Source organism: Rhinatrema bivittatum, chromosome 5 (assembly GCF_901001135.1).
Source record: "Rhinatrema bivittatum chromosome 5, aRhiBiv1.1, whole genome shotgun sequence".
Taxonomy (NCBI): domain Eukaryota; kingdom Metazoa; phylum Chordata; class Amphibia; order Gymnophiona; family Rhinatrematidae; genus Rhinatrema; species Rhinatrema bivittatum.
The window spans coordinates 238,942,853-238,967,102 of NC_042619.1; the positions used below are offsets into that span (position 1 = coordinate 238,942,853).

The window sequence follows — 24,250 nt, forward strand, 5'->3', positions numbered from 1 at the left end:
GGTAAGTAAAGGTGGCTTTTTAAGTTCATTTTTCTTGACTGACTGCCCTTTTAATTATTGGGTATTATGTGATGTGTCTGCTGTTTTGAAATATTTTATTCGTGTTTTAAAAATTATTAAAAATTCTCCAGAGTTTTTAATTGTTAGATGTTATTCTGTTTATCAGCTGTTTTGAAACATTTATTCATATGGTTTTGCAATTATTTCTGTGTGGGGATCTACAGCAGCTTGGCTTTTTCTGTTTTCCTAATGGGAGGAATACTGGTATTTAGTGGCTGGTTTAATATTTGTAGTGTTGCCTTTTTATAGGTAGGGTTGTTCTATTTGAGTGCATGCTATAATGGAGATATAAAACTTTGTGCAGATTAGTTTGTGTGCATTATTGCAGATCCTGGTACTAAGTTAGATGCTATATTTCTATTTCTTCAGTTTTCTGCATGCAGAGTGGCTTTTTTGGGTTTCCATTCCAGTCTTTGTAATTTGTGGTCTTTCTGTACTTGGTAAAATTGGATTTTGTGTGTATGAACGAGGTGAGGAATTTAACTACCATGTAGGCTAATAAAATACCTCATCTTATTTATTGTACTCTCTCAATAGGACATGTTATTTATTTAAAGTTTTTGTATACAGACATTCGTTAAGAAAACATCACATCGGTTTCCATGGAACAAGAAAGTAGCCAACAGGGCTTTACAATGAAACTGATATTAGAACGGGGGGGGGGGGGGTGGGCGGGGAGGGAGGTAACCAGGGTCTTTGCTGTACAATCAGTAAACGCGAAACATAATTAAGTACAAAAATATAGAATATATACAATAATAATACAAGGGGGGTGAGTTAAGTGGACGAGTTATGGGTCATAGGCGTGGAGGGCGATGGGGGGGCTGGGAGCAGAAAAGGGGGGGGGGGAGTAAAGGAGGGGAGAGGGGAGGAAGCGGGACGGGCGTGGGAGTATAGGCATGACAAGAAGGAGGGGGGCTCATGCGTAGGCGTGTGTGAACAGCCAAGTTTTGAGATTCTATCTGAATTTCTTAGGGCAGGTCTCAAGGCATAGTTATGGTGATGAACTGCTGACTTTTTATAAGTAGGGCTATTGCACCTGGTAGTAGAGGGAGTTTGTGTTGCTGTTATTGAGATAACACCAGAATATCATTTTTGTAAGGTAAGTTGTACGGGGAATGGTTTTAGTTCTGCTTTATACACATTGCTGGAGGGTTCTTGTGGATGCAAAGTGTACATTTACATTTAGCCCTGTGACTATCATGTGTTCAGTGTGTTACACATGTGAACTATCAGGTGTGTCCCAACAGAAAAAAGGTTGAGAACCATTACTATGAGTTTCTCAGGGGGAACTTTGTCAAACACCCTCTGAAAATCCAAATATACTATATCCACCATATCACCATTATCCATGATTATTAACCCTTTCAAAAAAAATATAGCAGATTGGTGAGGCAATGGATTCCCTAGTGTAATTCATGTTGGCTGTGTCCTAGTAACCATGTCTTTCTACATGTTCTGTGATTTTGTTCTTTAGACTAGCTTCTATGATTTTTTTCCAGTACTGAAGTCAGGCTTACTGGTCTAGTCTCCTGCATCTCCCCTGGAAACCTTTTTAAAGATCAGCATCACACTGGTAAGCCTTCAATCTTCAGGTACGACAGACAATTTTAATGATAGGTTGCAAATTACTAGTAATAGATCTACAGTTTCATTGTTGAGTTTTCAGACCTCTGGGGTATAAATCATCTGGTCCAGGCGATTCACTACTCCTTAGTTTGTCAATCTGCCTTATTACATCATCCAGGTTCACAGATGTTTCACTTCTTCCAAATCATCACCATTAAATACCATTTCTGGCATGAGTACCTCCTCCAGACTGACAACTATGTTGCAATGCCAAATGGAAAAACAAACTCTTGTGGCTAAAGAATAAAACTGAAAATGTCATAATGCCTCTGTATCACTCCATGGTGAGACCGCACCTTGAATACTGTGTACAATTCTGGTCGCCGCATCTCAAAAAAGATATAATTGCGATGGAGAAGGTACAGAGAAGGGCTACCAAAATGATAAGGGGAATGGAACAACTCCCCTATGAGGAAAGACTAAAGAGGTTAGGACTTTTCAGCTTGGAGAAGAGACGACTGAGGGGGGATATGATAGAGGTGTTTAAAATCATGAGAGGTCTAGAACGGGTAGATGTGAATCGGTTATTTACTCTTTCGGATAGTAGAAAGACTAGGGGGCACTCCATGAAGTTAGCATGGGGCACATTTAAAACTAATCTGAGAAAGTTCTTTACTCAACGCACAATTAGACTCTGGAATTTGTTGCCGGAGGATGTGGTTAGTGCGGTTAATATAGCTGTGTTTAAAAAAGGATTGGATAAGTTCTTGGAGGAGAAGTCCATTACCTGCTATTAAGTTCACTTAGAGAATAGCCACTGCCATTAGCAATGGTTACATGGAACAGACTTAGTTTTTGGGTACTTGCCAGGTTCTTATGGCCTGGATTGGCCACTGTTGGAAACAGGATGCTGGGCTTGATGGACCCTTGGTCTGACCCAGTATGGCATTTTCTTATGTTCTTATAACAGTACATTCTCTTCAAACCAGCAATCATACCCAGGGCATGAAAAAGCAGAATATAAATCAAATAAATACCATTTTGGCAAAGAATCTAGGAACTAAACAGCCCCCAGACCTCACTTGCTTATCTGCTGTATACATTTGCATACTGTTAATTCGGTCTGTATCATAAATTACTGACCTCTACTTACTGTTTCTCTTAAGAGCTCTAACACACACACACACACACACATATATGGATTTACACCATCATCAGGCAAAGAGTAACTACGGGGCAGATATTAAAAAAAAAAAAAAAAGCTGAATATGCATGAGAGAGAGATTTACATGAATTGCTTCCACTGCAGGCAAATTTATCATATGCATACCCACTGTAGATTTCCAGGATTGGCCGGAGAAACACTGATTTAAGTCACTAATCAAACAAATTAAATTAATTTTAATACATTTTTCGATATGTATTTTTTTTTTGTTCAGCAATTTCCTTCTGCTTCAGCTTAATTAGAACCAACCTTTCACACCACTACCCGGAGTTTATTCTCTTTTATAAGCCACCCCAGCTCAAGCAAGCAACCTCAGTAACAGCCCTCGGCCAGGGGCCAGCATTCTTGGCTGGCGCAAAATTGAACCCATGCTCTCCACATGGCAGCACACACTTGTCAGTGAACTCCAGATCAGCCCTATCTATTTCAGTTTAGAATTCAATCTGCTTATTTGTTTTTCAATAATTGAAGACATTACAAAATCTTGAAAGAAGGCAAAGCAAGTTTCATTACCTATAAACAGGGTTCTCCGTAGACAGCAGGATGAATTAGCTATGACTCGTATGTGATCTCATCCAATGACACCAAACGAACCTCTCTCTTATAGCTCAATAACATTTTTCCAAATATGCATTCAAGTACCCAAAACACATGCTGCCTCTTCAGCCCTTGAGTCTTTTGCAGAGCTTAAACTTTAGCAAGGCAATCAACTCTCCAGGGCAGCAGATAGCAGGATGAATTAGCCATGCTTACTACCTATCTACAGAGAACCCTGCTTATAGGTAAGTAAACATTTTATCCATCAACAAGGTAAAATTTGTTCATACTTGATAATTTTTTTTCTTTGAGTCTTGCTAGATTTCCTCACTCCTCAGCTACCAGGGACAGAGGGTACCACCCCTTCATAACCTCCTTTCAGCCATGAGGGAAGTGGCTGTAGGCCCTTGCTAGTAACCTTCTGCCAAAGCAACCAGACAAACCCCTTATCATCCGTTCTTTCTGGCTACCTTGAGGTTATTCTCTCTCCCAGGGAAGGGCAAAGAGGGGAAGAGAAAAGAGGAAGAGAGCCAGATTACCTCCGGCATCTCAGCTTGTGTGGTCTGGACTGGTCTAGCAAGACTCAAGGAAAGAATATTATATTTTACCTTCCTTTCCCACCTGCTAGACCAGTTCTTACACTTGGAAGTTACAGAAGCTATCCCTAGGCTGGGTGGGAGGAAGACAGGGCTGCCTTAAGGACCCCTAATCCGAAGGCCATGTCCTCCTTAACCTGTATGTCCACTCTATAGTATTTGGAAAATGAGCTCAGGGATGACCAAGTGGCAGCCCTGCAAATGTTTTAACTCGTGATGGGGCTCTCTTATAAAAACGATTTCAAAGACATACATGGCTTGAGATATGGCATCTGAAGTTTTAACTCCAACATATATAATGTTCTGTGCTTTGAATTTCCAATTCTAAACGTTTTTTCTTGTGGTCAATAAGGAATCTGACAAAATCCCCATGGGGTGGGTCCCCATTGGGACCCCTGCCAGATTCTACCCAAGACCTGTTCAAAGTACACTAGTTTGTCTCCCACACGTTCCCCAAAGACCCCTTCCAGAGCGGGAGCTGCTGGGCCTAGCTGAACTGAAAGCAACAGCTCCTTCTCTGCTGGAGCAGTTAGGGCCAAGTCCGCTTCAGAATCAACTCCCCTCCCACAGCCCTTCCCCTTGGTCAAGGCAGGTCATTGCTGGGCCTATCAGGGGATGCAGAGTCAGGATCCCCATTGCATGCCAGTCAGAATGAGCTGGCAATGCTGGGGATCTTCTTCAACCTGCAGGTCATACATATGTGGACACGGAACATTTTTTCCCCCAATTAAACCTCTGCGTTATAGCACTTCTGAACATGCCTGTAAACTCTGCAGCATTCTTAGCTCATTCCACTCTTCCTCCTGAATTCTTGTGCTCTCAAACAAATAGTTGTACTTACCACTTGCAGGGATCTTGAGACTGACAGGTGTGTGCCCTCTGGCTCCGACAGCTGAAAAGCAGGAAAATCCCAAGTGTAAGGACTGGTCTAGCAGGAGGAAAAGGAAGCAGAATTGAATGAGCCATGACTTGTGGGGTTTCTACTAAAAAAGCAACCTGGTCCCACCAGTGGATAGACGACTACTGGGAGAACAGACTGTGTAAAAATGCTTGCCCAGTGCTATGTTCGCTTCCTGATATGTTGTCCAGACAACAGTGGAACATGAAGGTGTGAATAGATGACCAAGTCTCATCATTGCAAATGTCCTGAATGGAAGTGGCCATGAGGTAAGGCACTGAAGCTGCCTTGGCTCTCAACTTGATGAGCCTTGACAGGAGTCTGTAATCTATAAGCCAGCCAGCGCACGACAGTGCATAATACAATCTGCTAGCCAACTTGACAGAGTTCTCTTGGCTACTGTCACTTCCAATCTATTGGAATCAATGGATACAAACAGTTAAGAGACTTTGACAATGAGGTTGAGCCCTTCTCAAATAATATTCCAATGCTTTCTTACAGTCCAAAAAGAAAATAGCCTTTTCCCCTTTATGAGCATGGGGTCTCGGAAAAAAGATAGGTAGCACAGTAGTTGGTTAATGTGAAAAGCTGATGCCACTTTAGGAAGAAACTTGGGGAGAGTACATAGAACCAGCCTGTTGTGGAATAACTGCAGGAATGGTGAACAGATCACCAGTGTTTGCAATTCATTGACTCTCTGAGCAGAAGTGACAGCTATGAGGAATATGATTTTCCAAGTGAAAAACTTCAAACTCATCAACTCCAGAGGTTCATCCAGTACTACATTAAAGTCCCAAGGCACTGGCGGCTTACTAATTGGAGACTTGGAATATCAAATCTCTTCCACAAACTTAGAAACCATAGGGTGGATAAAGACTGGAGCTCCTTCCACCTATCGGTGAAACGCTGCAATAGCACAGAGGTGAATTTTTACTGACGATGTACTAAAACCTAAAGATAAAAGGAAGGACAAATACTGGAATAGATCCCTTGGATTATTGGAAAAAGGTCCAGGCTGGTGGACGAACACCAGGGCACAAACCTTTTATACTTGAAGCTGTAGGATCTTCCAGTTGAAGGTTTCCTGGCCAAAATCTGAATAACCTCCACGCTCTTTGGGAGGTCAGGGAGAAGAAATGTGGATTGCAGAGCTTGCCATTCTCCTGTGTGATGAGTCTGAGATGTTCCCAACAAGCCTGGAAACTGTATGGACAGCTCAACGAGAGATGGAAACCACATTTGCCATGGCCAGGCCAGTGCAATAAGGATCATCCATGCATGATTCCAAAGGATTTTCTGAACTGTCCTAGTAATTAGTGGAATTAGCAGATTTGCATATAGTAAATTAGCACCTCAGTATAGCAGAAAGGCATCAGAAGTTGACCTGTACTTCTTTCTGTTACTTTTTGAAGCAAATAGATCATTGGCTGTTATCAGAGACTGAATAAACTCTCCACTACCCTTTGATCCAAAGGACCATTCATGTAGTAGGAGTACTCTGCTAAAACGATCTGCTAGTATATTTTGAAAATAGGACACCTACAGGTAGTCCATATGACAAAGAGCCCAATACCAAATCCAGATAGTCTCCTGGCAGAGGATGTGCAAACCCGTGCCTGTTTATACAGAACATGGCTACCTGATTGTTCATCTGGATTAAGATTCTTTTTCCAAAGAGAAGATGAGAGAAAGTTCCACGTGCATATGTAGTTCCAGTAGAGCGATCTAAGGATGGCTCTCTACTAAAGACCATACTCCTTGTGCGTGTGCCACATCAGTATGAGTTCCCCATCCCCTCATGGATGCTTCGGTGTCTAGTCACCTTATGAGGCAGAGCCCGCAGAAGCAGGCCCACACTCACGACTAGATTTCAACTACCCCCACAAGGATGCTTTCATTCTGGTAACTACTGATATCAGATGAGAACATGGTTCATTTAGCTGGTCCTACTGGCTTCGAAGATCCCAATGAAGGCATCTCATGTTTAATGGAATTGTAGAAACTACATGCACCGCAGATGCTTTGTGACCATGGAGGATCAAGTCTGCTGTTTCTAGAGTCCAGTCATTGATAGGCCCCTTAGTACTACAGCCCTCTCGCCCAGGAAGAACGCTTGCTCCTGTACAGAGTCTAGCCATACTCCTAAGAACTGAATTCTCTGAACTGGTGTAAAGCTTGAATTAGCAAAAATGAACAGAAATCCCAAGGACAAGAAGAGCCAAGATGGCCTTTTCAAGGGACTCCAGAACCTTTGATGTGCTTGGGTCCATCACTAGTCAATCATATAGTTAAGGGAATATGTAGTCACCCAGTCACTGAAGCTGTGCTGCTACCACTGCTAGGTACTTTGTGAACATCCTTTGGGTCACTGACAGGCCAAGGGGAGCACTTTATACTGATAATGCACATCCTTCACCACAAATCTGAGTAACGTTCTGTGAGACGAATGAATGGTGATATACGCATGTGTGTCTTTGAGATTTAGGTTGCATATCCAATTCCCAGGTTGAGTGAAAGTGAGGATCATTTACAGGGAGTTACATCTTGAATTTCAGTCCTCAAATCTAGAACGGATCTCAAACCCTATTTTATTGGGAATGAGGAAATACCAAGAGTAGAACCCCTGACCACACTCCTGGAATGGTACTAGTTCAATCGCCTTCTGCAGAAGGAGTGACTTTACATCTAGCTGTAACTGAACAGAATAAGACTGGTCTAAAGGTTGAAAAATGCTCATCCAGAGGAAAGTGAGCATTATGTTTCATGGCTAGACCCCACAAACCACACCACTCACCCAACACCAGGTAGCCGACCCATTTCTTCATGGCTGGACTCCAATATTGCCGCTCTGATGCTCCCCCCTAGCATGCTCACACGCGCATTGGACCACACACAACTTAAAGGGCCCGCGGCAGAAAACACAACATGATGCCTGCTGATGACCTCATTACCTCAGCCCTATAAAGGGCCTTCCAGGACTCCCTATTTTCACCTCAGCAACAATCCGTGTCCCAGTTCCTGCCTGCTTTGTCGTTCCAGTTATTGCCTGCCTCGTCCTCCAGCCCAACCTGCCTCTTCTCCTTCAGTCCTAGCCAGTCCCTGTCCTGACTTCCTCACCTCGAGCCCTGCATGAACCTTGACCACTCATCTTCCACCTACCCCTGATCTAACTTGACTCTGAATCTTCGCTTTTGAGACTCTCGTCTAAGACATGCTGGGCGCCTCAACCCAAGGGCTCAACCTAAGGGGAAAGGGGCTGGTATAGGTGAAGTTCCTGATCAGTCTCTTCCTCATCCAGTTCAGACAACTGTTGGTGGGGATCTACAGGGCCCTCCTTGTAGGTTAAGCCAACTCCACCACAGCACAAGGGTCTATAAATCTTACAGTGAGAAAAGTGCAAGCAGTAGCCACACTACACAATATTTACAACCTTGGTGATCTTCCGCCACTCCAGAAGGAAGGACTGGAAACTTCCACTTCCCCCACCTGTGGAGGCGAAGAGTTGGAAAAGTTGAGCTCTATCAAAAACTGGATCCCAGCTTTTACTGCATCTGCAGCAGAGTCTTCACATGATGCAGGGCAGGAAACTGCTAACAACCTTTTTGGTCCTTGTCTTCTTCTATATCCTTGTATTCATTGTCAAGTTTCTTTTTATTTCCTTTTGGATAACACTTAAAAATTCTGTTGAGGGGTTACCGAGGCAGATGGTAAAGGCAAAAAGATTGCAATGAGGCAGTAGCAGCAATAGACAAAATCTCGAAAAAGAGAAGAGTGAGGGCAGCATACACATCTATGCGGTAGCTCAGACAAAGAGAGACTGAGGGGCTCATGAGGCAGCGATTACATACTAAGTTGTATTGAGTTATGCGAGATAGGTCCTTTTGGCACCATCCAATGACATTACCCATGAGTCATGGCTAATTCAACCCTGCTAGCTGACAGAGAAAAAAAAAAAGATAACATACCAAATAAACTAGAGGAAATAAATAACTAGGGGAGATGCCAAAATTACCTAAGCATAAGATCAAGAAACTAAAAAGATCATACTCCTTACATAAGGGAGAAAGAAAGAAAAAAGAAACAGTACAGAAAAGTCTGATAGGTGGCACTGGAAAACATTAACAAGCTTTGAGCAAATTCAAAATGAGAGTCTGGAGACAGAATTCTATTCATTTAACTTAGCAGAAAACACTTTCTTCTTATGCCCCTATAGAAAAGCAATGACTTGTTCAGAGTCCCAGAATATATATTTACCAAATCATGACTTTAAAATATACATTTACATGGATATAAATTAAATTGTGCACCAAAAGAAATAACCCCTAAAGTTAAAATACTCTCTCCTTTTAATCCAATTAGCCCTTACAACATTGTGATATCACTGGGTTGTTTATTTGAAAGTAATAGATATAGTCACCCAATACCATCTCATGGACAAAATGAGACCCACTAACCTGCACATGTGAGAAAAAGAGTCATCATAAATAGGGCTGGAAAAAACCCAGGTGCCAGGTCGCTCCAATGCCTAAAATTCGGAATCTGGTGCCTACAATTGGGCAGAGGAGTTTGGCCCAGTACAGGGTAGAGTGGCAGCACCCCAGGCCACAAAAACAGTTGTGAAGCCAGGAAAGAGCAGCAATAGCTGCGGACCAGAAGGAACAGTGGCCACTGGCACCAAGAGGAGGAACAAGAAAGATTAGAATAAATTGCATCAACAAGGAATGTAACTGCACTTCTTTTATAGTCTATAATTCCAAAAAATTCAAAAGCTAACTTATTTAAGAAGTGAAAGGACTAAGGTTAAAAGTAAGGTTTTCATATACAAACTGGACTGCTGACTAGTGGTCCATTTTTTCCTCTGCCTGCTTTCCAAACGGAAAAAAAGAAATTATGACATCACCATGTCTGTGTGTGTCCCCCAACACCACTAACCTTTGTGTTTCATGTTCTATACAAACCAAATTGTCAGGATGTTGGGGTATTTTATTTTTCAGATCCATGTATATCTGCAAACCAAAGATACACATGCATCCCAGAAAGTAGGCTCCTTTAGTTTTGCGTGCAACCTCCTGTTTACAGGTGTATGTAAAAAATTAGGCACCACTGATCAAACTGCACATTTCAATGAATCTCTACAAGAAAAAGATCCGACATAACCTCAACATTTAAAATAATGGAGAAATTACTTACCTGATAATTTTGTTTTCCTTAGTGTAGACAGAAGGACGCAGGACCAATGGGTATAGTGTACTCCTGATAGCAGTTAGAGACAGATCAGATTTCAATCTGACGTCAGCCCCAGTACATATACCCCTGCAGGAAGTGCAGCTCTTCAGTATTCTCCTAGAAAAGCATTGTGGATATATGTGTGACTGAATAACTTGAACTGGTTGAATTGGCTATAGCTGGAGACCACCAGTGCCCTCAAACGAGAAACGTCGACACCCGGTAGGCTGGGTGTCCTAGATGAAGGGAAGCATGGCTTACCTTTGAATCACTCGCTCCCGGGGATGTCCCACGAGAATTCCTTGAGTAACAGCAGCCGTGGGTGGGATGCTGAGTCCATCTGTCTACACTAAGGAAAACGAAATTATCAGGTAAGTAATTTCTCCATTTCCTAGCATGTAGTAGATGGACTCAGGACCAATGGGATGTATAAAAGCTACTCCCGAACCGGGTGGGAGGCTGCCCGTGACCCACTTAGTACTGCCCTTGCAAATGCTATGTCCTCCCGAGCCTGAACATCCAGGCGGTAAAACCTGGAGGTGTGGATGGAGGACCATGTCGCCGCCCTGCAGATCACGGCGGGTAACAGCATCTTTGTTTCCACCCAGGACACTGCCTGGGCTCTAGTAGAATGGGCCTTGACTTGTAAAGGCGGTGGTTTGCCTGCTTCTACGTAGGCCACCTTGATGACTTCTTTGATCCAGCGGCCTATGGTTGCTCGCGAGATCGCTTCCCCTTGCTTCTTCCTGCTGTGAAGGACGAATAGATGGTCAGTCTTTCGTACGGATTCAGACCTTTCCAGGTATCAGACTAGGAGCCTGTTGACGTTGAGATGGCGTAGACTTCGAGCCTCTTCCGAATTCTTATGCTCATCTGGCGATGGTAGCGAGATGGTTTGGTTGAGATGGAAGTGAGACACCACTTTGGGGAGGAACGAAGGAACTGTGCGTAACTGGATGGTTCCCGGGGTGAGTCTGAGGAATGGCTCCCGGCAGGACAGTGCTTGTAGCTCGGATATACGACGGGCTGAACAGACTGCCAGCAGGAAGGCTGTCTTCAATGTTAATAGTCTGAGAGACAGGCCGCGGAGAGGTATGAAGGAGGTTCCTACTAGGAAATCTAGGACCAGGTTGAGGTTCCAAAGAGGCACCAGCCACTTTAGGGGTGGTCGGATGTGCTTGACTCCTTTTAGGAAGCGGGAGACATTTGGGAGAGAGTCTATGCTGCCGCTATCGCTCTTGATTCCGTAGCATGACAATGCGGCCACCTGTACCTTGATGGAGTTGAGGGACAATCCCTTCTGTAGGCCGTTCTGTAGGAATTCCAAAAAATCGCAGGAATTTTGACCGAGTGTGGTATGATGTCGTGGTCCTCGCACCAGGCTTCGAATACTCTCCAAATCTTTATGTATGTTAGGGATAAGGAGAACTTGCGTGTTCAGAGTAGGGTGCCAATTACTGCCCCCGAGTATCCTCTCCTCCTTAGGCGAGTCCTCTCAATGGCCAGACCGTAAGAGAGAATTGAGCTGGATCCTCGTGGAGGATCGGTCCCTGTTAGAGCAGGTCTCTGTGTGGAGGTAGTGGCAGGGGGTTCCCTGCCAGCAGTCTTTGCATATCTGCATACCACAGTCTTCTTGGCCAATCCGGGGCCACTAGAAGTATTGGTCCCCTGTGGTGTTCTTTCTTGTGGATGATCACGCCCAATAGGGACCACGGCAGGAAGGCATATAACAGTCTCCTGTGGCCAGGTCTGTACCAGGGTATCAATCCCCTGGGACTGGGGATCCCGTCTGCGGCTGAAGAAACTGGATACTTGGGCGTTGGACCAGTTTACCAGGAGGTCCATGGTTGGTGTTCCCCAATGGTTTACTATCTATTGGAATGCTGTGGTTGACAGTTTCCATTCTCCTGGATCTAGACTTTCTCTGCTGAGATAGTCCGCCACGACATTGTCTTTCCTGGCAATGTGGACGGCCGAGATCTTTTGAAGATTCACTTCCGCCCATGATATTAGGAGGTCTATTTCCAGAGACACCTGTTGGCTTCTGGGTCCTCCCTGACAGTTGATGTAGGCCACTGTTGTGGCGTTGTCCGACATTACTCTGACTGCTTTGCCTTGGAGTCTGTGAACGAACCTTAGGCAGGCTAGTCTGACTGCCCGGGCTTCTAGGCGATTGATGTTCCATCCCGACTCTTCTTTGTTCCATTGCCCTTGGGCGGTTAGCTCCTGGCAGTGTGCTCCCCATCCTCGTAGGCTGGCATCCGTTGTGAGTAGGATCCAGGTTGGGGAGGATAGTCTCACTCCCTGGCTCAGATGGCCTTCTTGTAGCTACCATCGTAGTTGGATCCGAACATTATCCGGAAGCTGAAGGCATATGGTGTAGTCTGGGACAGCGGATTCCATCGTCATAGTAGTGAGCGCTATAGGGGTCTCATGTGAGCTCGTGCCCATGGGACTACTTCCAGTGTAGATGCCATGAGGCCGAGAACTTGTAGGTAATCCCATGCTGTGGGGCGAAGTTTGCTCAAAAGGATTTGTAACTGGGTCATCAGTTTTGATCTTGTCTGTGTCAGGATGACCTTGTCTTGTTTGGTGTCGAACCGGACTCCCAAGCATTTTAGAGATTGGGAAGGCTGCAGGCAGCTCTTGTTTGTGTTGACCACCCACCCGAGGCTCTCCAGTAGAGTTTTGACTCTGTTGGTTGCCTGGTGGCTTTCCTCTAGGGATTTTGCCCTGATCAGCCAATCGTCTAGATAAGGGTGCACTCGGATTCCTTCCTGCCTCAGTGTTGCAGCCACCACCACCACTATGATCTTGGTGAACATCCGGGGTGCAGTGGCTAACCCGAAAGGTAGTGTCAGTCCAGGATCCCTGGAGGTCTGGGGGAAGGATCTCTGGTATTTCTTATATCTTTCCTCCAGTAGCCGCAGCAGTAGGGACTCTCCCCATTTGTTGGCTAGTTTCTCTAGTTCGCTTCCGAACAGGAGTGTTCCCTTGAAAGGCATCCTTGTGAGTCTCGTTTTGGAGGATGCGTCGGCTGACCAGTTCGGAGTCAGATTTGTCTTCTGGCTGCCTCAGCGGATGAGACTCCTCTAGTTGCTGTGCGTACCAGATCCGAAGCAGCATCCGCAAGGAATGATACAGCTGATTCGAGGGCTTCCCCAGGAGTGTCGTTCTGGTCTGTGCTAAGCAGGCGTGTGTCACCACGACACAGCAGGCTGCAATATGTAAAGACATAGCGGAGACGTCAAAGGACTGTTTGAGGATAGATTCCAGACGTCTGTCTTGAGCATCCTTGAGTGCTGCGCTTCGAGACCACGCAGACCATGGCATTCACTTTCGGACATGCCAGGGGATCTTTGGTGGCTGGGTCCAGAGGGTACATGGCCGCTGGACTGAGGCTTAACTCTGAGGGATCGCGGAAATCACATCGGGAAATCTCAACTGGGGGAGGGATCCAATGGGTGTCACCGCAGGAGAGCAGGGCTCGTCTGCAGAGGTAAGATTTTCTTCTTAATTTGGTTTTCTTTGGTAAGATTACTCTAACTCTTCACTATGGAGACGGAAAATACTGAAGAGCTGCACTTCCTGCAGGGGTATATGTACTAGGGCTGACATCAGATTGAAATCTGATCCGTCTCTAACTGCTATCAGGAGTACACTATACCCATTGGTCCTGAGTCCATCTGCTACATGCTAGGAAAAATAATTTTGTACCAAAAAGTTAAACACAACACCTTTCAGCACTTTTTAATTCACTCTTAGAGTAGGGGGAAGGTTATAAAAAGCTTCTGTGAAAACTTCAAGCTAGCAAGTTCAACTGTCAGAAACAGTGGTAAGAAATGGAAGTTACTGGACTGTTAAGAATCAAGGCTAGATCTAAAAGAACAAAAAAACTATGATAGAAATACCCGATCAGTGAATGGAGAAAATACTTACCTGATAATTTTGTTTTCCTTAATGTAGACAGATCAACTCAGGACCAATGGGTTTATGCTCCCCTGCCAACAGATAAGACGGAGCAAGCGGACATCAAAGTGGGAGCACTGAGAGGAGAGAATCACCTTGCTGGTGGCTGAAAGGAATCAGTAACTTCTGCTTGGGAAATTTTTTAAAAGTATTGGGGAGAAGTAAACTATTGGGTTATATTAATTAGTGTGTTTATTTTTCTAAATAATCAGTAAGAAAGCTTATAAATAGAAGTTAGTATTTGTTTTTAAATAGTGTTTGGATTTTTTTTTTTTTTTTTTTTAAATAGTCAGAAAGCAGCTAACAGTGAGGTTCCAATAATAAGAAAATTAGTCCCAAGTGCCTGTAATTAAAAACTCAAATGAGCTAAAACATTCCAATTTATCCCTATCAATTAGAAAGCAGAATGAAAACACAAACAAAAAAAACATACTTTGAAATGTTTGTATGCTATTACCAGAAGTCTAAGAAGTAAGATGGGAGAATTAGAATGTATAGCAGTGAATGATGACATAGACTTAATTGGCATCACAGAGACATGGTGGAAGGAGCACAACCAATGGGACAGTGCTGTACCGGGGTACAAATTATATCACAATGACAGAGAGGAGCATCCGGGAGGCAAGGTAGCGCTTTGTGTCCAGGATGACAGAGTCCAACAGGATAAAGATCTTGCATGAGACTAAGTGTACAATCGAATCTTTATGGGTAGAAATCACTTGTGTTGGGGAAGACTATAGTGATAGGAGTATACTACCATCTACCTGGTCAAGATGGTGAGATGGACAGTGAAATGCTAAGAGAAATTAGGGAAGCTAACCAAATTGGTAGTGCTGTAATAATGGGAGACTTCAATTACCCCAATCTTGACTGGGTAAATGTAATATCAGGACCTGCTAGAGAGAGAAAGTTCCTGGATGGAATAAATGACAATTTTATGGAGCAATGCGTTTTGGAACAGATAAGAGAGGAAGCAATTTTGGATCTAATTGTCAGTGGAACACAGGATTTGGTGAGAGAGGTAACAGTGGTGGGGCTGCTTGGCAATAGTGATCATATGATCAAATTTGAATTTAGTGACAGGAAGGGGGGACAGTAAGTAAATCTACAGCTCTAGTGCTAAACTTTCAAAAGGGAAAACTGATAAAATGAGAAAAATAGTTGGAAAAAAAACTGAAAGGAGCAGCTACAAAGGTAAAAAGTGTGCAAGAGGCATGGACATTGTTTAAAAATACCATCCTAGAAGCACAGTCCAGATGTATGCTACACATTAAGAAAGGTGGCGGGAAGGCAAAATGATTACCGGCATGGTTAAAAGGTGAGGTGAAAGAAGCTATTTTAGCCAAAAGATCTTCATTTGAAAATTGGAAGGAGGATCCAACAGAAGAAAATACGATAAAGCATAAGCGCTTGCAAGTTAAATGTAAGATATTGATAAGATAGGCTAAGAGAGAATTTAAAAAGAAGTTGGCCATAGAGGCAAAAACTCACAATAAAAATTTTAAAATATTTCTGAAGCAGAAAGCCTGCAAGGGAGTAAGTTGGACTGTTAGATGATCGAGGGGTTAAAGGGGCACTTAGAGAAGATAAGGCCATGGCGGAAAGATTATACGATTTTTTTGCTTCAGTATTTACTGAAGAGGATGTTGGGGAGATACCCGTTCTGGAGAAGGTTTTCATGGGTAATAATTCAGATGGACTTAACCAGATCACAGTGAACCCAGAAGATGTGGTAGGCCTGACTGACAAGTGAAGAGTAGTAAATCACCTGGACTGGATGGTATACATACCAGGGTTATGAAGGAACTAAAAAATGAAAGCTCAGATCTATTATTTCAAATTTGTAACCTATCATTAAAATCACCCATTGCACCTGAAGACTGGAGGGTGGCCAATGTAACCCCAATATTTAAAAAGGGCTCCAGGGGCAATCCGGGAAACTATAGACCAGTGAGCCTGACTTCAGGGCCAGGAAAAATAGTGGAAAGTGTTCTAAAGATCAAAAATCACAAAACATATAGAAAGACATGGTTTAATGGAACAAAGTCAGCATGGCTTTACCCAAAGAGAGTCTTGCCTCACAAATCTGCTTCACTTTTTTGAAGGTGTTAATAAATATGTAGATATAAGTGAACCGGTGGATGTACTGAATTTGTCAAATGTCTTCTGATAATCCAAAGTTCCTCATAAGAGGCTTCTAAGAAAAGTAAAAAGTCATGGGATAGGTGGCGATGTTCTTTCATGGATTACAAACTGGCTAAAAGACAGGAAACAGAGTAGGATTAAATGGACAATTTTCTCAGTGGAAAAGGGTATATAATGGAGTGCCTCAAGGAACTGTACTAGGACTTGTGCTTTTCAATAAATTTATAAATGATCTGGAAAGGAATATGACGAGTGAGGTAATAAAATGTGCAGATGATAGAAAATTATTCAGAGTAGTTAAATCACAAGCGGATTATGATAAATTGCAGGAGGGGGACCTTGTGAGACTGAAAAATTGGGCATCCAAATGGCAGATTAAATGTAATGTGGATAAGTGCAAGGTGATGCATATAGGGAAAAATAACCCATGCTGTAGTTACACAATGTTGGGGTCCATATTAGGAGCTACCACCCAGGAAAGAGATCTAGGTGTCATAATGGATAATACTTTGCTTTTTTGACGATTTCAAACAGAATGTTAGGAATTATTAGGAAGGGAATGGTGAATAAAATGAGGATGTCATAATGCCTCTGTATCGCTCCATGGTGAGACCTTCGGCAAGTCACTTTACCCTCCATTGCCTCAGGCACAAAACTTAGATTGTAAGCCCTCTGGGGATAGGGAAATACCTAAAGTACCTGAATGTAAACCGATGTGATATCTCAGATTGAATGTCGGTATATAAAAATAATAAATAATACAATTCTGGTTGCCGCAATAAAAATATAGTTGCGATGGAGAAGGTATAGAGAAGGGCGACCAAAATGATAAAGGGGATGGAACTGCTCCCCTTTGAGGAAAGATTAAAGAGGTTAGGGCTGTTCAGCTTGGAGAAGAGATGGCTGAGAGGGAACATGATAGATGTCTTTAAAATCGTGAGAGGTCTAGAACAGGTAAATGTGAATCGGTTATTTACTCTTTCAGCTAATAGAAGGACTAGGGGCACTCCATGAAGTTAGCATGTAGCACATTTAAAACTAATCGGAGAAAATTCTTTTTACTCAACGCACAAATAAACTCTGGAATTTGTTGCAGGGTTTGTGGTTAGTGCAATTAGTGTAGCTGGGTTTAAATAAGGTTTGAATAGGTTCTTGGAGGAGAAGTCCATTATCTGCTATTAATCAAGTTGACTTAGAAAATAGCCACTGCTATTACTAGCATCATTAGCGAGGGATATACTTAGTTTTTGGGTACTTGCCAGGTACTTGTAGCCTGGATTGGCCACTGTTGGAAACAGGATGCTGAGCTTGATGGACCCTTGGTCTGACCCATTATGGTAATTTCTTATGTTCTTAAATATAGCCCTGCAGTGACCCCAGCCTGCCAGTATTCTCTTCAAAAGCAAATGTGGACAGACAAGCAAAAACTTGATTAAAAACAGACAACCAGAATTGTACTCAACCAACCATAAACACTGAACTCACATAAGATTCTAGGTACCCAAAGCCAGGGACTGGATGAATGCTTACCAGTAATCCCTTAAGACCCAGAGCCCAACAGGACAACTATTGACACACTCAGCTTCCAACCCTTGGCTACCACATGAGTCCATCTATCTACACTAAGGAAAACAAATTATCAAGTAAGTAATTTCTTCATTTCCTAGCATGCAGACAGATGGACTCAGGACCAGTGGGATGTACAAAAGCTACTCCCCATCAGAGTGGGAGACTGCCTACGGTCCAATCAACACCGCACGTGCAAAGGCTGCATCCTCCCATGCCTGCACATCCAGATAATAAAACCTGGAAAAAGCGTGTAAGGAGGACCAAGTCACAGCTCGACAGATATAGACGGGAGACAACAAATTAACATGACACTGCCTGAGCCCTAGAAGAATGAGCCTTAACCTGAGTAGGCAATGGCTTTCCAGCATCCACAAACACAGCCGCAACTACCACCTTAATCCAGCGAACTATAGTAGCCCGCGAAGCTGGAGCACCCTGCTTATTCCTGCCATGGAGAACAAAAAGGCGATCTGTCTTGATACTGCACAAGTCGCTTGACATCCAAGGAACACAAGAGGCAATACTCCTCTGCATCCCTGGCTTCATTCAGGGATGGTAAGGAAACAGACGGATTCAAATGAAAGTCCGAGACTACCTTGGGCAAGAAGGATGAAACAGTTCACAGCTGTAACACCCGTGGCGTCACCTGAAGGAATGGCTCCCGGCAAGACAAGGTCTACAGCTCAGAAATTCAACGCGCTAAACATTTAACAATCAGGAAGACAGTCTTCAATGTCAACAACCGCAAGAAAAGGCTATCCAGCAGTCAGAACATAGGGCCCACCAAAAAATCCAGCGCCAAGTTAAGACTCCATAATGGAAACGGTAACCTTAAGAGAGGCCTAAAATGTTTCACTCCCTTCAAAAAACAGGCCACATCAGGTTGAGACAAGGAAACACCATTCACTGGCCCTCTGAAACAGGCAAGAGCAGCAACCTGCACCTTCAAGGAATTAAGGTCCAATCCTTTATTCAACCCAACCTGTGGAAAATCCAGAATGAAAGGGATCTTAACCGAATGAGGAATAACACCCCCGCTCCTCACACCAGGCCTCAAAAAAACTCTCCTGATCTGCACATAAGCCAAGGAAGTGGAGAACTTGCAAGCGTGGAGTAAGGTGCCAATCACTGCAGAGAAATAACCATGCTTCAACAGGCGAGACCTTTCAAAGGCCACACCATGAGACAGAACAGAGCTGGATCCTCGTGAAGAACCAGACCCCGCTGCAACAGATGCATGTGTGGCAGAAGGCAAAGGGGGGCCCTCCACCAGAAATCTACACAAATCTGCATACCACGGACACCTGGGCCAGTCCAGCACCACCAAGAGTACTAGCCCCCTGTGACCTTGCGAATTATTCTACTCAGCAAGAGCCACGGAGGAAAGACATAAAGCAATCTGTCTTTCGGCCAGACCTGTACGAGAGCATCTATTCCCAGGGACCACGGATCCCTCCTGCGACTACAAAATTGAGGAACCTTCACACTGCGAGAAGTCGCCAGCAGCTCTAGGAACGGAAGGCCCCAGCGATCCACAATCAGCTGAAATGACTCTGCTGACAACACCAGCTCTCCTGGGTCCAGACTCCTCCTGCTGAGAAAGTCCGCTCTTACATTGTCTTTTCCTGCAATGTGAGAGGCAGAGATCATCTGCAGATGACCTTCCGCCCATTCCATAAGCTGGTCTATTTCCTGTGACACTTGCTGGCTCTTGGTTCCTTCCCTGGTGACTGATGTAGACCACCATCATCGCGTTGTCCGACATCACACGAACCACTTGATCCCTTGGTCTGTGGTTGAACTGTAAGCATGCCAGCGGTACTGCCCGGGCTTCCAGGTAATTGTCTGTCCAGCGGGTCTCTTTGGCATTCCAACGCCCTTGGGACCTTAACTCCATACCAGTGAGCCCCCGCCCCCTCCAACCATGGAGACTCGCATCTGTTGTGAGTACCAACCAGGTCAAAGAGAACAAGGGAACTCCCGTTCTCAGATGATCATCCTGCAACCAACCAACCAACCAACCCTGGAGGCGGGAGCAGATTTCCATCAGCAAGTGGAGCCAAACCGCATAGTCCTGAGACTGCATGTTCCAACAAGATAGCAGAGAGCGCTGAAGAGGACGCAAATGCGTCCTTGCCCACGGCACCACTTCCAGGGTAGAAGCCATCAAGCCGAGCATCTGTAGGTAGGTCCACATAGTCGGGCGTATGGTGTTCACCAACCTATGCACATGAGACATCAATTTCTGGATCCGAACTTCTGGTAGGAAAACACTTTGTCCTGCCCATATCGAAATAGACCCCCATATACTCCAATGACTGGGATGGCTGAAGATTGCTCCTGGTTAGATTCACCTCCCAACCAAGCTCCTGCAATAAGGAAATTACCTTGTGTGTCACCAGGTGGTTCTCTTTCTGATACTTGGCTCGAATCAGCCAGTCATCCATATAGAGGTGCACCAGGAAGCCTTCTTTTTACAAGGCCATCTCTCCTACCGTGTTTCCCCAAAAATAAGCCATACCATGAAAATAAGGCCTAGCTTGAGTTTTCAGTATTTTTGGAGTGGGCTTGAAATACTGCAAAGCATAGAAAGCTTTGGTGTTTCAGTCAGATGGGAATATGAAGGTAGGCCTCTGGCGGTTCTAGGGAGGTCAGAAATTCCCTGATTGCTCCGCCATTATCTCAGAGCATAAGGTTTCTATGTGAAAATGAGTCACCTTCAAATGACAGTTGACACTCTTGAGATCCAGGATGGGACAAAAGGATTCCCCCCTTCTTGGGCACAACAAAATAAAAGGAATATCACCCCATACTTTCTTGAAACGTGGGCAACTGAGCAACAGACCTCAGCCTGAGGAGCCTTTGAAGCGTGAACTCTACTGCCTGCTTCTTCTGAGGGGAGTGGCAAGGGGACACCATCCTGAGGAATAGTGCAAACTTCCAGCGCTTATCCTTCTCGTATCACCTCCAGGACCCTCTGGTCCAACGTGATCTCGACCACCTCTGAGAGAGAGAGAGAGAGAGAGAGAGAGAGAGAGACAGAGACACAGAGACAGAGAGACACACACATACACAGACATTCTGCTATCTCTTGGTTCAGAAGTTGAGTCGGCAAACCTTCATTGGGAAGGTCCACCACCCGAGCCCGCTCCTCTCTTAGGCTGTCAGGGATGAAAGAACTGAGCCCTACCAAAAAGCAGAGTATGCTGAAAGGTCGACCCTCTGTAGGGATGAAACTGCCTGAATTCCAGAGACGACCCATTATATCAAAGGAGCACTGTAACTGCTTCTTACCCTCCGGCAACCGAGGAATCCGGAGATTCACCCCACTTACTGGCCAGTTTCTCCAACTCGATCCCAAACAAGAGCAAGTCTTTAAAGGGATCTTGGTAAGATCACAATTTCACAACCAGGGGTTGACTCCTGGCCGCTATCACCGAAGCCACTCCTATGGCCAATGTACGGATGAAATCACAGCCTGGGTCTACTAAAAAGTCGAAGGCAGGCTCCATAGCAACTCTGGAATTCCCTCCAGACTCATCAACCTCCTGAGAAAGAAGCAGACAACATCATGCCACAAGGGCACAACAGGAAGCAATCGGTAAAGTCATTGCCACCGCCTCAAAGGCCTGCTTAAGAATAGCCTCAATTCTATCATGTACATCCTTCAAGGCCGCTCCTCCCTCTACTGAGATAGTCGTCCACTTAGAGATGGCACATACCAGCACATCCACTTGGGGAAATCACAAACGCTCCCTCACAGCCGGATCCAGGGGCTACAGGCCTTCCAATGTCCGCACCCCCCCCCCCCTCTTTAAAATTTGCCTCTGGGGCATCCCATTCCAGATCAATCAATTCCTGAATGGCATCCATCACAGGGGGAAAAAAAAAAAAACAACAAAACATGAAGCTTTACGTAAGGAAACCAAAATGGGATTCTTCCTCGGCTCAGACATGACATCCAAACCAGGGGCACCCAGCTGTTTCAAGGTCTGGGAAATCAGGGCCAGCAATTCATCTCTATGAAAGAACCGCAACATGGCTCAATAGAGTTCCAGTCCTGGAGGAATTTCCCCCTCTTCCAGGGAATTAGGATCAACCTCATCATCAGTGCCATCCGGATTCCTGTCAGGAACATCCGCAGGGAGCCAAGGCAAGTCCTGGCTCTTAAACACAGGGCTGGAAAAGGGAGGAGCCACCAGTTGAGGGTTTGACAGGACAGAAATGAGGGAAGCAGAGGACTGCGCCTGAAGAAAGGCTTATAAGCCTTGAAAAAAATTCCACCCAAGAAAAATCAACCGGGTCCAGACCAAGCCCAGAAGGAAATGGAACTGGTCCCACAGAACTGCCCTCGCCAGCAGAGGAGCCAGTCAAGGGAGATCCAAGTTCTGGCGTCCTCCTAGTCAAGGCCGTGACCAACCTATCATCAGAATGGAAGGAACCAGGTTTAGCAAAATCCGAGGAAAACAATGCTCCCTGAGCATCTGAGCAGCACTGTCACAGGTTAGAAACCAGATCAGGCTGAGAAGCCCTTATATGACAGGCAACACAAATTGGAAGACGCTTAGGCTTTTTGCTGATTGGCGCCATTGCAATGGTAAACGTGCATCTGAACGGCTTGTGCTCAAAGGGGAATGTGCACGAAAAATAAGCGCCCAGAAGAAAGCGTGGCAAGGCGCATGCACAACTTGTGCGCAAAGCTAAGCATGTAAAAAGCATGCCCAAAAACTGAGCACACAACGCGTGCGCACAGCCATCGCACTGCGCACACCGATGGCTTGAAGAGAGCAGTAGAGCATGCACAGGAGTGCAAGAAAAACACCGCCGCCACCTACCACGCAGCATGCAAGAAAAAAGCCTAAGTGCGGGGCCTAGCCTACCAGGGGCCACTCAACCCATCAGGCTGCCCAGTTGCCCAACCCCAAAAGGAGCAGGAACGAATGTTGGTATGACACGCTGAGCAAGGACACCAGAGGAAATCGTGAAAACCCCCTGTCTCTGATTCAAAAGGTAAAATGGGGGTTTTTTGTAACTTTACTTGAGCTCAGTGCTTACCGGCTGAGTACAGAGCCGGTCTCCGGCTGCAGGGGGAGAGGGCATCTACCATCACCGTCGCGCTTGGCCTCCTGCATCGCTGCCTTTCAGCTAAGTCCGCGCCGGGAAACCCATCCACTGGACCGAGACACACCTCTGAGGAACCACGGAAATCACCTTAGGAATTCTCAACTGGGAGAGGTACCTTTAGGTATCACCGCAGGAGAGCGGGGCTTCTTTTCCTAAATTTAGAATTTCAAATTTCTTTTTCTAAAAAGCTAGAAGCAATCCCCATAGGGAGATGCGCGTCCACCATCTGCTGGAGACGGAGAATACTGGCAGGCTGGGGTCACTGCAGAGCTATATATACTGTGATGTCAGCTTGCTCCGTCTCCATCTGCTGGCAGGGGAGCACAAACCCACTGGTCCTGAGTCCATCTGTCTACACGCTAGGAAATCTGGTTTTGCAGATGAATTGCTGAATAATTTAACTGGCACTGATCTACTTGTCCACTGATCCACAATACAGCACTGCTTACAGAACAATGATCTTAATGGAAGAGTTGTCAGAAGGAAACCTTTTCTACAACCTTGTCACAAAAGTCTTCATCTAAAATTTGCAAAACAAAACCTTAATAAGCCTGAAACATTTTGGAACAAAGTGCTTTGGACTGATGAAATGAAAATTTAACTGTTCAACTGCAGCTACACAAGATACATTTGAAGAAAGAAAAGGTGACACATTTGAAGTAAAGAATGCCTTTCCAACTGATAAGGACAGGGTTGGATCAATTATGCTTTGGGGGTGTGTATCAGCCAATGGCTCAGGAAATATTGTACAGGTAGAAGGAGAAACTGATCAACTAAACATAGACATATCCCAGAAGCTAATGCCCCACAATCAGTGAAGAAGATGAAGTTGAAGAAAAGTTGGATATTCCTGCCAAGTAATGATCTGAAATATACATCAAAATCAAACATTAAGTACTTACAGGAAAGAAAGATGAAGTTTTTGGAATATCCTTCACGGTCCTTGGACTTGACTATAAGTGAAAATCTTTGAGGAAATCGCAAGCACTCAGTGCATGCAAGGAGACAAGAATATTTTGGAGCTAGAAGAGTTCTGCAAGGAACAGTCCGAAAAAAGTTGCAACAGCAAGAATAGGATGACTCTTAGTTGGCTACAGGAAATGTATGGAAGCTGTTATTTCTGCCAGTGGAGGTCTTACAAAGTTCTGACCAAGTGTCCAAACTTTTGCACATGCCATATTTACCAATTTATTATTTTTAATTTATTAACATCAACAAGTCACTATTAAGCAGACTTTGAACTTTCTTGGACTGATGATTGAAACACAATAGCCTTTATGCTGTCAAGACCAGGTGGGCTAGCTTTTGATGGTACTTTAAAGCTGCAGCTTT

The 24,250-nt window shown here is 44.6% G+C and overlaps 1 protein-coding gene across 7 annotated transcripts in view; it reads right to left on the reverse strand.

Moving 5' to 3' along the window:
- The window catches only part of SON (SON DNA binding protein), a 236,639-nt gene that overhangs the window by 209,189 nt on the left and 3,200 nt on the right, over nt 1–24,250 (reverse strand). For 6 of the 7 annotated variants that reach the window (XR_003857026.1, XR_003857024.1, XR_003857027.1 and 3 more), the window contains exon 2: nt 4,829–4,879. The exons of the other annotated variant lie outside the window; for it this stretch is intronic. Coding sequence is in view for 2 of the 6 variants with exons in the window: in XM_029603545.1 (XP_029459405.1) it covers nt 4,829–4,879 (51 nt within the window). In the remaining 4 variants the exon portion in view is untranslated. The remainder of the gene's footprint in view (nt 1–4,828; nt 4,880–24,250) is intronic. 7 annotated transcript variants of the gene reach the window in all.